Below are 14,721 nucleotides of genomic sequence, written 5' to 3' on the forward strand. Positions count from 1 at the left end.
GCACGTGTCGTGTGTTCCATCCTTCCTCCTAGGCCAGGCAGCCAGGGCCAGCCTGGCATCGGTCACGACGGGGGCCCTGGTGCCATTCAGCATTTGCAGGGCGAGAGAACAGCACCTTCCCACCAAAAGGCAGCTGGTGAAGGACCCGAAAGGAAGGACGGGGGCTCTGGATCACTCGTCTAGGGCCCCGGTGCAGCTGCTGTGGAATTGCCCCAGGTTCAGTGGGTTTGTGCATTAAAGTGTTCGGAAGAGGAAAAACTGAGCTGGGGGCATTTCTGGAAGGAAAGGGGGCCATATTTGGGTTGCCAATTTGGCCATGGGCGGCCAGGGGAGAGATTCTCCCACCACCCCAGGAAAAGAGACTCCGGGGCTCGGCCTGGTGCTTGGGAAGCCATGCTACAAAGGCGCATGGAGTGGAAGGGAGAGCGCCGCCTGGCTGGAAGGCGGCCAGTGCTGGGCTAAAATTCCCATCAACCCCAGCCCGCACTTCGAGGGCACCAGTGTGGGTGAGAAGGGGCAGGGGTCTGTCTGATCCCGCACAAAGCCCGTATACTGCGCTGGACATCACAAGGTCAGGAATCGAGAGGAGTCCCCACTAGGCTGTCCATATTCATCCTTTATTCACACAACATGGAGTTGCATCTACATTTCCATGCTTCATAATTACAAGAGTTAGTCAGACAACGTTACACAGTAGGTTGCCCCTCTGAACGGCCTCGGAGGCCCACAGCATCCTGGAAACGGCGCATCTCCAGCCAGCCGTGGCCATGTGTGACCACGTACTTGTCCATGCTTGCTCGCTTGCCCAGAGCCTGCGGTGATTGTCCGAGGAAAGCATCCAGGAGTTGGGTGGGGGGGCTGATTTCTCAAGGCTTTGGGGGAATGGAAGGGAAACCCAAAAAAGAATCGCGCACCCATCCCAGTTGTTGTAAGGCCAACTGGTCCATCAATCTTTGTCCAGTAATTTAATGTCATGTCTTTGTTTCTGTGGGTGTGTGTGTGCGTTCACATACACCCCATAGCTCGAAAAACTTCAATGACTTGGATCCATGCTTGGTCATACTTAGAGCAGAGCCAGTGAAACTGCTTGGAAGGAGCAGCTCAGCTCGCAGCTTTCACTGGATCCACTCTCAGATGACCCGGGATCAAACCGTTCGGACCTTGATGCTGGCCACTCATGCTGATCCTGCGGAGCTAGCTTTCAGTTCTGTTCCTGCGCTTAGTTTTCGAAGCAGTGGGCGTTTCCCTAGACTGGGGAAAAGCTGGAGAGTGGAACAAGACTTCCTTCCGGCAAACAGCCCGTCGCTCACCCTGACCGGTGTCCACTGGGAGGGCCGAACCAGTGCTCCTCCTCAATGCAAACTGGTTCCGCGTCATCCTGGACCATCGGTGCTTCCATGCTCGGACCCACCTCGTGACTCTCGTGCCACAGAGTCTGGCAAGTCTCTGTGCAATTGTAACACTGCCCTCCTCGCCACGCTGATGCAACCGTGGGCAGGGAGGGAGGGGCGGGCGGAGGCATGCATGATGCCTGGGGGACGCATGTGCCTGCCCGTCTTGAGACACTGCTGGCTTCCGCAAGGCTCCCCCACACCTAAATGGCTGTGTGAGCAAGCCGTAAAACCCTTGACCGTTATCCCAGGAGGTGAGGAGTTGCAGCTCGAGGGCACGCTGGGCCATCTTGCCAGGAAAACCAGGTATGTCCCAGCGCCGATTCTGCACGAGCCTCAAGGGCAAGGATTAGCTCCCTCGGACGAAGTCCTCTGCTGCACCGTGATTAGGTGTGCTTGTCCTTCCTAAATTATTCCTACACAATCCACATTGCAGCATCCTGCCAACAGCATCGGCTACCGAAACATGTGCACAAGTTACCCTTTAGCAACCTAACCTGCCCTACCTGGAACTGCGCTGTTGTGGGCACGTTGCGAGAGGAGCCGGCTGGAGCCAGGGGTCAGACTAGATGACCTGGGAGACCCCTTCTGATTTGTGCTGTTTTTATGTGTCTATGCGCTGGTCCACTGCCCACAGTCACAAATTGTTCTTTTGTGGGAAACCATCCCGGCTTACTTTCAGAGCTGCGATTAAAGAACCAGCCCATGATGGCCAACCAGTGGCCGTGTCCTCGGAGGGCTTAGTTGTGACGGCAAGGGTGTGCTAATTGAGTGCCAGTCCTACACTTCAAGGCCTGGTCCTTTTTCTGAGGCAAAGCAGAGGAGAAGAGCCCTTCAGCCCAAATTACTTTCCAGTTCGGATTCCGAGGCATGCTTCAGGCTTGCTGGTTGTATCTTCTCCAGCAATGCTGGGACCTTCGCTGTCTTTTATGATCTTATGGGGCAGTTGGTGGTCAAGCCCCTGAAGCAGGGGAATTTGTTTTCTTGCTATTCGGCAGCGAGGCTGGGTTACTGCTGGTGGATTACTGAGGGCAGGGAAGGAGGCAGCTGCGCCAGGCACAGCACCCCTACTGAGAAACTGACCCAGTTAGTGGGATACGGGCAAGTGATTAAGAAAGGAGAGAAAGGAAAACTTCCAGATGTGGATGCGCAGCTCTGTACGGATGGGCCAAGCTGAGATTCATCAGTGCAAACAGTGCAAAGTTTTCAATCATTACATACAGCTTAAGAGAATGTAGAGTTGTAACATACGCACCTTTGCATGAGGAACTGAGTGGGCTGCTTCGTTTCAATTAGCTTACCATGGCCTTGTTAGCCTATATTTATGATTTTGAATGTGACAATTTCCTACAAAGAGAACGGACCACTCCCCGCAAATTCTCACCTACCCACTGCGGGATCAGTGGGGAAGAATCAGCTGGCCTCTTTTAAGGATGAAGAACAGCAATGCGTGTGTGTGTGCGCGCGCTCGCACGTTTGTAGAGAACGCAATGAAAAGAAGTTTCCTACAAGACCTAAAATCTGCCCACCGGAATGTGTAAAGGGGGTGTTGGAGTCACACGGCTGCGTTCGGAAGGACCTACATGGGCCGAAGGTTTTGTTTCCTCCTCCTTTACATAGTGTGTGTGCACCTTTTGAGTCTCAAACACGAGATGGTGAAGATACTGGGATTCAGCCAGTGGAGTGGAGCATGGGTGAAGAACTTCTCCCAGGCCAGGGGCCGAAGGCAATTCTGGGGAATCGCTTGGGGTCCGCACTCTGGCAGTGGGAGGTGCCAAAGGGAGGAAGGGCGGAGCCTAAAATGCACAAGCCGGAAAGGAAAGCCCTCTTGCCGGCCCTGTTAAAGGGGCAAAGACCAAGAAGCTTCTAAGCAACTGGGGGCAACAGAGTCACCAGAGGAAAGGGAATGGCCGCTGAGGAACCCCGCAAGGGCCAGGCCTCAGTCCCGGACCCCACTGTGGGCCACATGCAAGATCCATGGCCCTCAAAGAGACCTGTGGCAAACAGTGGCCTCAAAGGTATGCCTGAAATCAGGAGATAGAAGGTTGGGCCCAGGCTTAGTCATACTTGTCATAAACCCATTGGAATAAATGGGGCCTGGTTAACAGAAGCCCCATTCATTTCAATGGGCCTACTGAGAGTTGTCGCTCAGTGTTCCTGACGGGCTTTGGTTCAGAGGACCATGAATTGTGGGCGATAAATGCACCCCGGGACATGCCCTTTGGGGTCCCACAGCCCGGCATTACGCCAGCCCTTCACTCTGATGGGGCCTCGTGGCGGTCCCGGTGGATCCTGGCCCCCGAGAACTGCTCTTCCATTTGATTCCACGGGTCGCTTTGAGAAACGCTTGGCCCACACCAAGGCAGGCCTGTGGCTCCGAGAGGAGGCCCATGTGGCCTCCTGGGCAGGGACCCCATAGACAAGTGTTTTCTCCACCGAACTGCCCCAGCTTGGCCCCCACCGGCTGCAGTAGCCAGCACGACCAGATGCGGAGCTGGGGAAGGCCGCCTCTGTCGCTCTTCCTACTGTTTCTAAACCTGCCCTCTTTTTGATCCCGTCCGTGCTTTTTGGCTTCTCTGACGAAGGTGATGCATGGCTCCCCCCGGCCCCTTCCGTGACGCCTCCCTCTGGGCGTGTTTGGCCCCAGCCTGTTCCTCTGGCATCCTTGGGGGGCGGGTGGGAGGTGAGCCCACAGAATCCCCCCCCCCCGAATGCTTCCGCCCAGCACTGCAACAAGCTTGGCCTGTTGAGCAGGATCAAACTTGGGCCAAATCGCTGGACTCTCTCGGAGGTCTCACGCCAGCCCCATCCGTTCCTCCTCCACTGAACGAATCTGAAGCAATGAGTTTCTTTCGTATCATGGACCAAAGCTGCTTATTGGCAGTAGTCTCGCTGGTGTGGGCAACCGGGCCCTGTGAACAGCTGCCTACGGGATGCGAACAGCACAGCGCTGGCTGAATTGCCCTGTCCGCTCCCAAGGGGAAGCAAGCCGAAGAGCCTGTTCCACACCAAAGCTGTGTGCCCACGCTCCACAGGCCGCGCACGACGGCTCTGTCAGCGCGAGATCGGTATTAACTGGGCCACTGAGGTGGCAAGGCACTTGATGCGGCCAGGCCTTGCTCTGGGGGCACCCACACCCGGGCAACACGCTTCTCCTTTTGCCTCTCAGGGACTAGAGGTGGGTCCTGAGCGCCCGGGCACTGCTACCACTGACACGTGCGCCCAGGGGTGGGCACTACAGTTCTGGCCCCTGCCCGCTGGCTAGTTAGAGCTCTCCCTTTCCTGGACCAGGCGTTATTTCCTGCGACTGCAGACGCGGCCGGGCGGAAACGGGAGAAATTGCGAGATGCTTGCAAAGCCAGTCGCGGCTCCGGACGGATGAGAGGGCCCTTTCCCCATGCAAAGCCGTCGCACAGGTTCTCACCGCCGTGCAGGGACCCCGTACACACACACCTCAGCATGGGGCAGGGACCGCAAGTCGGTGGCGCTTTGGTACGCGAGCAAGACACAGTGACAGCCGCAAACCTCGCCGGTTCTCGCCTGGACGGATTGCCAAGGCAAGAAATCAGAAAGTGAACAGAACCGCCACACTCGCTTCTTAAAACTTAAAGTCCACAAAACTTAGCAAATTTCCTAGCGAGGGATAAGTTATCTTAATCCACTGAAGTAACCTTAAGGAACAAAGCTTGGAGATTCATAAGAGACGGGATTTGCACACGGTGAGCAGGCAGTGGGGGCAGAAGCGGTGAATTTTAGAGATGCAGACAGAGCAAAGAAAGCAAGGGGAGTCGCGCTTGCTTTCAAACTATTAAGCAATTTCCACCTCTACGAAATGGCTTCCGAACAAAAGGGAAAGCGCCCAGCTGCGGGGCAGTTCAATGCTTGTCTGAAGAAATGCCAGTGCTCTTAGGCAGAGATCAGATGCAGGAGCTATTTAATCCTTTAATCTTACTTAGAAAGCTCTATCACCAATAGGGAGAGAATAAATATATTTTTGGTCAAACTCGAGAAGATTTTTTCAGAGCAGCAGCAAAATAAATAGCCAAAAGAGGGGGGGATTAGAGCATGTCCCCATACAAAGGAAGAGCCCCAAGGGCGGATAATAAGATACATACACCTCTGGATTAAAACTATGTTGTCACCTAAATCGACACCGGAACGTTGCCTCTCCTTCTACCTCTCTCTAGTAATTTCTTACCGGCCCGGGGACGGGAAGAAGCCCACGGCGCGAGTCTGGCCCCGCCGCTGGTGATCTTTCGGGAGGCCGGAGATCAGCCGCCCGCCCACTTCACCTGCGCGCCCGTTCCCACCTCCCTCGGGTGCCCGGGGCCGCGCCGAAAGATCCAAAGGCCTCCGCCAAGATGCGCCCGAGGCGCGCCCGCAGCAGCCCGACCGGCTTGCAGAGATGCCGCCAGCGGCCGGCCTGCCTCGACTTCCCCCGGGAAGAGCAGCACGGCCAGGCCCAGGCCCGCAGACGGCTCGCCAAACCGCCGGGGCCCGGCCCTGGGAGGCCACGCGGGTCCTCCGCCCGCGGGCCGCGCACGCCCAGCCTCGCCAGCCCCGGGGGGCTCAGGCCGCCCCCTCCGCCGCCCGCCCGGGGGCTCGCAGCCCCCGGCCCCCGCTCGCCCCGCCCCGCCCCCGGCCGCGCCGGCACCCACCTGGCCCGCCTCGCCTCCCTGCCAGCAACCCGCTCGCGGCCCCGGGCGCCGCGGGGGAAGCCCTCCACGCGCCTGCACGGGCGTCGTCCGGCAACACGGAGCCCCCGGTCGCGTCACACACTCGCGGGCACGCGCGCGACTCGCGCTGCAGGAGACGCGCAGCCGGGCGTCGCCCGAGGGCGCGGCACCCGTGGGCCCCGGGCGGCCGAGGCGCGCGCGCTTGGCTTGGCTTGGCTTGGCTTGGCCGCTCGTCCCGGGCTTCCTGGGGGATCGAAGGCACTTTCTGGGGAGCCCCGGAGCCGCAGCTGCTCGGCGCCCCAGGCGGCTGGGGACGGGCCAGGGACGCGATGGCGCGCGCCTGCGGGCCGCCGCGCCACTTGCCCGGGGCGACCCGGCCGCCCAGCTGCAAGGGCGCGCGCTGGAAGAGAGCGGCCGCGATGGCGGCAGGGCAGGAGGCCCTCCGGGGACGAGCAGGAAGAGCGCGGCTCCTAGAGGCCGCCCGGGCCGGACCCAGCAGGGCACGGGGGCGCCCAAGGCCCGGCTCAGGTGGCCAGGCTACAAGAAGGTGTGGGGCGCAGGCCCCCCCAGCAGACCTGGCGTGCGGGGCGACCTGCGGCCCTCCAGGCCGAACACCGGGCGAGGCGCAAGCCGCCCACCCCGTGGCGGGCCTGAGCACGAAGCTGCGGAGCGACTGCCGTCCCCGGTGCCCGCAGGGCTGTCGAGCGAGCGCACACACTGGGTCAGATTTTCTGCTCCTGGGGAGGGACTGTGCGCCAGGGAGAAGCCACTTCCACCAGGCCTGCTCAGGGTGGGGGAGCGGCGCCCTGCCTCTGGGCCCCTTTCCTGCAAGAAAACTTGCTGGAGCTCAGCCTGCGCCTGGGGAGCAGAAGCCCAGACGGGGGTCCTGCACGAGTGTTCCCTGCAGCTCCAGAAAGGGCCCGGCTGTCCTTCGAGTGCGCGAGGAACCAGCAGGCACCCGACTTCCATGCCTGCGAGAAAACGTGCCGCCAGCACTTGCTTTTGCCCCCCCCCCATGCCATTCTCTTTCTAGGGCCAGAGAGCTTGCAGAGAAGAGCATCCTTCCCAGCCCATGGAATTGGGCGCCTCCGCTTCCTTGGCCCCTCGTTTCAAAACCGCCTGGTGAAGGATGCGAAGCGAACAAGAGGCTGCTGGTTCCAGCTTCCGCGTGCCGTAGACGCGCAGTTTTCTTGCAGCGCTTCGGCCTGCCTCAAGCTCCCCCGCGTGGGAGCATCCCCGGCACCCATCCCAGAGGGTCCTCAGAGCCACGCCGCATGCGCTGCTGACAGGCGGTGAGGAGGACGCCCTGCCCTGCCTTCTGCCACACGGAGAGCTCCGTGTGCCCCGCTCGGCTGTCCTCCCCACCCCCTCCGAATGGATGCTCTCAGTTCTACTCGGCCACCCAGGGCAGGCCAGGCCAGGCCAGAAGAAAAGACCCGCAGCTCACGTCCACTCCACAGGTCACTTGTGTGCGCTCCATGGGCTGGCGGGGCAATCAAGGGAATCGGGGCCAGTCAGCGCTTCCGGCGGCACAGCCCAGCCCAGCCCAGCCCCTGGGGCTTGGAGCATGACATCCGGTCTTCCGTGGGACTTGGGGAGAAGCGGCAAGGGCACAGAGCAGCCCTTTCTGGCAGTGATTGTGCTGGAACGGGGAACGGGGACAGAGGCAGGACTGTGGCAAGACCGCGCCCCGGCCGGGGTGCTCCTGGCTTCCCCGGCAGCCTGGCACCCCGTGGCCGAGGGGCCCACTGCTCCTCATCCAGCTCACTCCTTGGATGCCCAGTGGGGAGTCGGGCGGCCCCTTCCCTGCAAGGGGGTGGGCCCAGGGGCTCTAGCAGTGGGCTCCCTCGTCTCTTCCGTGACGCCCTGTCCGTGGTCTCTCTCGATCGCCGGCAGCTTCTCTCCCACTTGCGCCTGGTCCCAAAGGCTCCGGCTGCCACCTTCCAAGGGAGCCAGCTGAGGCTGCCCCTTGCCGATTCCTGACCTTCCCTCGTCTGCCTCTGCCCCAGCACCAGCCCCTGTCCTGCGCCCCTTTCGCAGGAAGGCATGGAACAGGCTCAGCCTCAGAGTTTCCCCGCATCTCGCTCGGTCGTCCCCTCATTCAGACATCGCTGCAACCTCCAGATTAAGCCTAGTCCTGTCGGGAGCCCGGTGTCTTCTGACGGTGGGCCGGGAGGCCTCCCGGAGGGGCTGCTTGTCCACACCAGAAGCACCAAGGTCCCAGTGCCGTGCCCGTCCGATGGTGGCACAGCTGATATGGCGGGCCAGTCCCGGATTGCCTGGGAGCGGTGCCCAGTCGCTCTCCGCGGAAGGGCTGGCCAGAGAGGCCTCCTTTTCTGACTCAAGCGTGGTTCTCACTGACTGACTGACGTCGGGGTGGGGATGCCGGGTCGGTGGCGACGTCCCGTCCAGTCCTGCGTCAGATCCGCCGGCACCAGTGCTATAGGACCCCCTCCATGAAGCCCGTGTCCAGGTGCTGGACCAGCACGCGGATGAAGGACATTTCCTTGCGGGTGTTCTCGAAAATGATCCGCGGGTCATCCGACTGGCAGCGCAAGCAGTTGGGGGCCATCACCATGGCCAGGTTGTTGACGTCCATCTTGGTGACGGCCACGTTACCTGGTTGCACAAACACCTGGCAGGGGAGGAGATGGGGGAGAGCTGTGATTCTTGGCCGGGGAGAGCAAGCATGACCCCCCTCCTTGGGAGCTGAGATGTGCTGGAAACACTGGGCCAGAAAAGCCCCGGCCTGTCCAGTCCGGCCCCCACCGCGCTTTAGCATCTCAAAGGGCTCGGGGCCGCACAAACATCAGGTGGACATTGGCTTCTTCATACCCATACAGGCAAACGATCACTTGGATTCATTAAGTTCCACAGCAGGCTGAGCCAGTCTATTCATCTCCCCCTCAATTAAAATAGACTTCAGTTAATTTGCACATCAGCTCAGATCTTTTGAATGAACAAAGAACATTTTGTTCTAAGCTCAACTGCTAAGCAGAAGAGTATCTTTTGTGGGTGTGGGGGTTGTTACTGTATGTGGGAGGAGGGGAGCTAACTCTTTGTCCCCCACTTCAATTCCCCTTGAAAACCCACCCACGCAGCAACCACGCTCAGGAAAACAAGCCCAAGATAGACTCTGTGTGCTGGAGGACCGGACCGGGGCCCTGGGAAACGAGTCCAGAGGCACTGCAGCCCAACAACTGCCTGGGGAAGGAACCTCCCAGCCACGTTCTCCAGCGACCTGTGCTGAGAAGTGTATTGGCTCTGCCCGGGACACGGTCTTCAGCCGCCGGGCCTCCCAGCTCGATAGTCCCTGTGTGGGCCAGGGCAGCCTCTGAGAGCCTCCAGGGGCGTTTCCGAAACCTTCTGAACACCATCTGGGCTGCGGCCATCCCCCCATCCTGCACCAGCAGCCCCTCAAATTGGCTGCATCTTGCCCATCAGGCCAGTATCGGCCCCTCTGGTCCGACGTCTGGCTTCCAGCCGAAGCTGGAGGGGTGCCTGGGGCTGAAGGGAGCAAAGGAAGCCAGTGTGCCCCGCCCCATTCCCTCACCTGAGCCGTCTTACCTGGAGGAAGCGGATGAGGTAGCAAAGCACCATCTTGTTGATCCTGGGCAGGGAGTGGACGACGGCAATCGCGGCTTCGGGGTTCTCGTAGTGCGTGATGCACTGTTCGTAGAAGTCGTGGGGAATCAGAGGCTCCTCCAGCTCCCGATACCAGAGCTTCAGCAGGGAGGCTGCGGATGGGGAGGAAGAAGCTGAGACTCCTGGGACTGGGACTGGGAAAGGGAGGAGCGCCTGAAGCACAGGAAACAGGCCAGGGCTGCACACCTGCAAGGGGAGCAGGTAAACCTCAAAGGAATCCTGCCCAGTGAAGCCAGGATTCCGCCTGTTGCTTAGGATGGGGAGCAGGCAGGTCGGAGTTCACTGACAGACCCCAGGGGCACGTGCAGCAGATCGGCACGGCTTGTGACCCCGGCTGCTTAACAATGGGAGGCCACAGGGTTCATCCCGCCTCGCCTGACTGCTGAAACCAAGGGAGCCTGGGCAGACTGCGGGGAGATGCGGTGGCACTCTGCAGAGACGCCAAGGAAGGGGCAGATCTCTCCTCAGCCAACCCAGAGGGCAGCACATGGAGCAACAGGCCCAAGGTGCAGGAAGGCAGGTTCCGGCCGGACACGGAACCCAAGCTCCAGGGAGGTGGGGGGCTCTCCCATGCCGGAGGCATTCCAGAGGCAGCTGGACAGCCCTCGGAGGGATGGTTTCACTGGGACCCGATGGGCCTCTGCCCCCTTCCAACTTTCCTATCCTAGGATTCTACAATTTTATCAAACTAGGAGCAGGGCTTTGGGTACTGATGGAGAGCACAGTTCAGTTCTGGGGCTGAAAACAGTCTCCTCAGCTCAGACGTGGCCTCTCTTTTCCTCCTGACTTGGTGGGACTTTGGCCTGGCCTAGGATGGCCCGGGCAGGGGGACCTCGTGAAGTGGGTGGGCACCAATCCCACCCAGGCCATCTTTTCAGAAGACCAGGAAACATCTCAGCAAAAAACAGCGGTAGAAGCAAAATGGACTTTCGGAGCAGTGTCTCACCGCTGCCCAATGGGCACCGAGCATCAGGCCTGGGCCAGACCCGGCCGTGGCTAGTCCTCCAAAGGCCTTTGGCCTGCCCTGGCCCAGGCGAGTTCTCACCAGGAACATGAGGATCTTCCAAGCCGGTGGGGATCTTCCACTGATCAACCTGCAGCTTGAGGGCATTGACTTCATCAATGTCTCCAGGGACTCTGTGGAGAGAAGGAAGGACACCCCAGGGAGACGGGAGGGATGTCAAACATCAGGGGCTGGTCCTGGCTGGCTCCCAGCTGCCAAGCCTTCTCCTTTCCACTGATGATCTCAGGAGGAGGAAGAGGAGGAGGAGGAGAAAGGTGCCTGCACCATCTTTCAAAGTAATTTTCGAGATGCTCCAAGCACACAGGCCTGTGCAAGTTTAGACAGGAAAAAGGGCCTACAAATCCCAGCATGCTCCAGACAGCCTTGCTGGGGTCTGTCTGTCTGTCAAAAGCGTTTCTATTCTGTCCTTCACCATGGTCTCAGGATGGCAATACAACAATACGTGCAGCATCAACCAATAAATAAAAACCCATTTTAAAACAACCTCAGCTCTTGAAATACTGGGAAAATAAAAAGGTTTTGGCCTGGTGCCGAAATGAATACAATGCCGGCACCAGGCACACCGCTTTGGGGAGCCACCACAGAGAAGGCCCTTCTCCGGGCAGCCACTCTCCTGATCTCCTCCAAGGCAGGCTCCGGAAGAAGGCCCTCCGGCCCAGGGGCCTTTTCTCGGCCTAAGCTTGCGCAGGATCCTGCCCTGCGTGTGGCAGGAAGGCAGGCACAAGCGACCTCAGCTCCTGGAATCATCTGGAAGGAAGAGGGCATTCAAACGCCGTGCTGGGGAGCCAGCTCTGTTCAGCTGCTAGTCACCCACAGATAACACGAGAGGGATGCAGCCCTCCCTATCTCCATGCACAAGTTTCATGCTGCCAGTCCAAAACGCGTTTACAGCAAAATCAGCTGCAGAGGAAGCCGGCGAGCCTCAAAAGGGGCATGCGCTGACCTGGGAAGGCCCAGCGCCCGCGATGGGGAACACAAGCCCCCGCGCCAGGTGGGCCTACCTGAAGATGCCCTCCGTCTGGTCTCCATTGAGGGCCAGCACTTCCTCCGACAGCCTCGTCTGCACCCAGGGCAGCTGCCGGTCCGGGTACCTCTCCTTCTGCATGCTCATGATCTCCTGCAGGGAGCTCCCGAACATGGAGGGGCTGAAGACGGCGTTCTTGGCGTGGCGGATCTCCTCGATGTGGGGCTTCTTCAGGCCCTGCGGGAGGGAGGCGGTATCAGCAGGGTGGGTGGGCAGGCGGGGGCACAGCGCTCGGCCCAGGCAGACTTCCCGGCCAGCTGCCTGACATGGCGCTGTGGCAGTGGGGCAGGAGCCAAGGCAAGCCAGACGGCCGGGCCGGTCTCCCAGTACAGCCACTCACGCCAGCTCAAGCCTGTCCCAAGCCCACCCCAGCGTGGGAAGACACCCAGGGGCAACCCACCACTGTCAGGCCTGGTGGGGAGGTGGGTGCGCTCAGAAAGCAGGCTATGGAAAGTGGGGCCTGCGGGGAGGTCGAGCAGCGGCGCCAGTGGCCAAGCCGGTGGTCGTGCCTTAAAGAAAGCAGCAACTTCCGGGACCAGCAAGAGCTGCTTCTGCAGCAGATTCAAGGGGCGGCCACGGCCAGGGCCACGGAGCCTTTGGCCACAGGGCATTCTGGGAGGGACCAGCCCAACGAACGGGAACTGGATGCAGGCAACCCATGAGCGCAGCCGGGCTCCAAGAGCCACGGAGACGCCACTCCTCGGGCGGCCACGCCAGGACTCTGGATCAGGCCCCTGGGGGCCAAGTGGGCGTGAGGCAGCCCCGGCGGCCGTCCTCGGGCTGAGGCCCAAACAAACGGGGCGGGGGGACGGTGCTCGAGGGGTCAGCCGGCGATGGAGGGCAGGAAGGGGCGGGCGGGGCTGGGGGCTGACAGGAGTCTGTGGGAGCCGCTGGAGTGGGGCCCGCCTGACCGCCCTGCCCCTTCGGGTTCTGCTGCTCTCCTCCCGGGGGGCCCACCTGCCAGCGTGAGGGAGACCCCTCCTTTGACCGGCAGCAGGGGCAGAGGAGGCGCCGCCCCAAAGGCCTGGGCAGCCTCTCCTCTCCTGGCAAAGGGGGACTGGGCGCCCCCTGCTCTCCGGGTGAGGGGCACGCGTCCATCCACAAACGGCAGGGCTGACCAGGCGGGGCAAGGAGGCACGGAGCCCTGGGCTCGTGACACGGCTCCGGGGCTCTTCCTTCCCCACTCCAGGGATGGGGCATGAGGCGGGGTGGCTGATCCATGCACGGCAGGAAGCGCCTGGGACAGGCTGCCTGGGGGCGGTGGGGCAGGCGAGCGCCTCCTGTTCTCACACGGTTCCTCCCTCACACCCGCCAGCAAACCGAATCCTCTTCTCTTAGCGAGGGGGAGGGACAGGCCTCCTGGCATTTCGCTGGTGCTGCTTCACCCCGAGAGCTGGGCCGGGGGACCGAGAGGGCCTCCCACTGAAGGTGGGTGCAGCACAGAGAGCCGTCCTTTGATCGCTCCCCCCGACGGAGAACGTGGCACCCGGTGCGCTCTTTCAGCTCCCAGAGATGCACAGCTGGGAGTCTGCACCCGGTTTCAGAACACTGGGTGCCCTGGGCACTGGCCCCCGAGCTGCAAACGCCATTTCTGCCGACGTGCAAACTGCAGCTCCATTGTTCTCAACCCTCCGATCCTTGGAAAGCGCCCACCTGCCCTCCTACAGACGCACGTGCAGCATCCATAGGATACGCAAGGGCAGAGGCCGCTGCCTGGCCCGCTTCCGCGCACTCCTTCACGCGGGGGGCCCACTGAACGGGGCATGGCGGGGCTCGTCATTACACGTAAGCCCCGCAAGGGTGGGTGGGCAGTCCACACACCGCCCCGCCCGCTGACGTCAGAACGCGGTCCCTGGCTGGCCCATCGGGCCCCACGCTGGCTGCCTTCCCGGGGATCGAGGCAAGCTGCGCCCGGTGGGTGATCGGCCGTCACACATGGGGCGGTGGATAACCTTATTAACCGGTATCGCGGCATGCGAGCCTCTGGGATGGGAGCCCACAGACAGCCATCGCTGTCCTCCGGGAATCTGCCCCACCCAGGCATCCCTGTCCGACACCCTCCCAGTGACTGGGACCTGCACCTGCCAGCCCCAGCGGGTCGGGGATGCTGGGAGCTGGGCATCCAAACTGCCCGTTGGGCACCGGGCTGAGGAAACCGCCCGAACCCTTCCTGACCGAATGCTGCGTGGTGCAGCGGAAGCCACATCTGCCCCGCAACGTGCCGTGCTCCGGCTTTTTCGCTGGACGTCAGCCTGCGGCCGCGTGGCCTCCCCAGAGCCCTCCAGCCGGTTCTCCCCCTCCCTGACAAGGGCCGGGCTCCCGGCAGCTCTTGAAGAGCACCTTCCTCTCCCCAGGAGCCCCCCGAGCCCCCCTGTTCTGCCCACATGCAGGGACCCGCCCGGGAGCCGCAGCCTTTGTCCTCCCGAGGGCGGGAGAGCGGAGTCCTCACGCAGCCTGTCCCACTGCCTGGGGGGCACTTCGCCAGCGGGAAGGCAGCGGAGGCGCTGCGCTGGGGAGGCTTGCCGTGGTGCCCCCGGGCGGTCTCGGTTCCCGCGGCATGAGCCCACAGGCCTGGCACGGCTTCAGGGACGCTGGAGCGGCAGGACTGGCTCAGAAGGTCTGAAGCCTGCCAGGCAGAATCCAAGTGGCAAGCCGTTCTACACAGGATCTTCGGGGGGAACCTCCCAGGACATCGTCCACAGCAAGCCCCATCGACGACCAGGAGCCGCACTCGTGCCCGGCAGTGCTCGTGTGTCGCTCCCGTTCCCGGGACTGGCCCGGGGGAATGTCCTGCTGCACCGTACTCTCCGTGGGTTGCCATCGCCAGCATCCGGGGGCACCCGTCTGCGCTCCTGGCCTTACTTAAAGACCGGGCGAGCTGTACACGCCACTGGGATCACGTCCACGAAGTCCTTTTAACGCCAGCGTGGTGCCCTTTTAATGCTTCCCCTCACCATAGAG

General features: G+C 61.5%; 1 protein-coding gene across 1 annotated transcript in view; it reads right to left on the bottom strand.

Annotated features, from left to right (window-relative positions):
• Positions 1 to 8,507: 8,507 nt before the first annotated feature.
• The window catches only part of ARHGAP39 (Rho GTPase activating protein 39), a 94,524-nt gene continuing 88,310 nt past the window's right edge, over positions 8,508 to 14,721 (bottom strand). The window contains exons 10-13 of the mRNA XM_044453231.1: positions 11,738 to 11,937; positions 10,758 to 10,849; positions 9,635 to 9,804; positions 8,508 to 8,702 (exon numbers count right to left, since the gene is read on the bottom strand). Of these exons, the coding sequence (XP_044309166.1) occupies positions 8,508 to 8,702; positions 9,635 to 9,804; positions 10,758 to 10,849; positions 11,738 to 11,937 (657 nt within the window). The remainder of the gene's footprint in view (positions 8,703 to 9,634; positions 9,805 to 10,757; positions 10,850 to 11,737; positions 11,938 to 14,721) is intronic.

The sequence above is a fragment of the Varanus komodoensis genome, unplaced genomic scaffold, assembly GCF_004798865.1.
Source record: "Varanus komodoensis strain SLA01 unplaced genomic scaffold, ASM479886v1 scaffold78, whole genome shotgun sequence".
Taxonomy (NCBI): domain Eukaryota; kingdom Metazoa; phylum Chordata; class Lepidosauria; order Squamata; family Varanidae; genus Varanus; species Varanus komodoensis.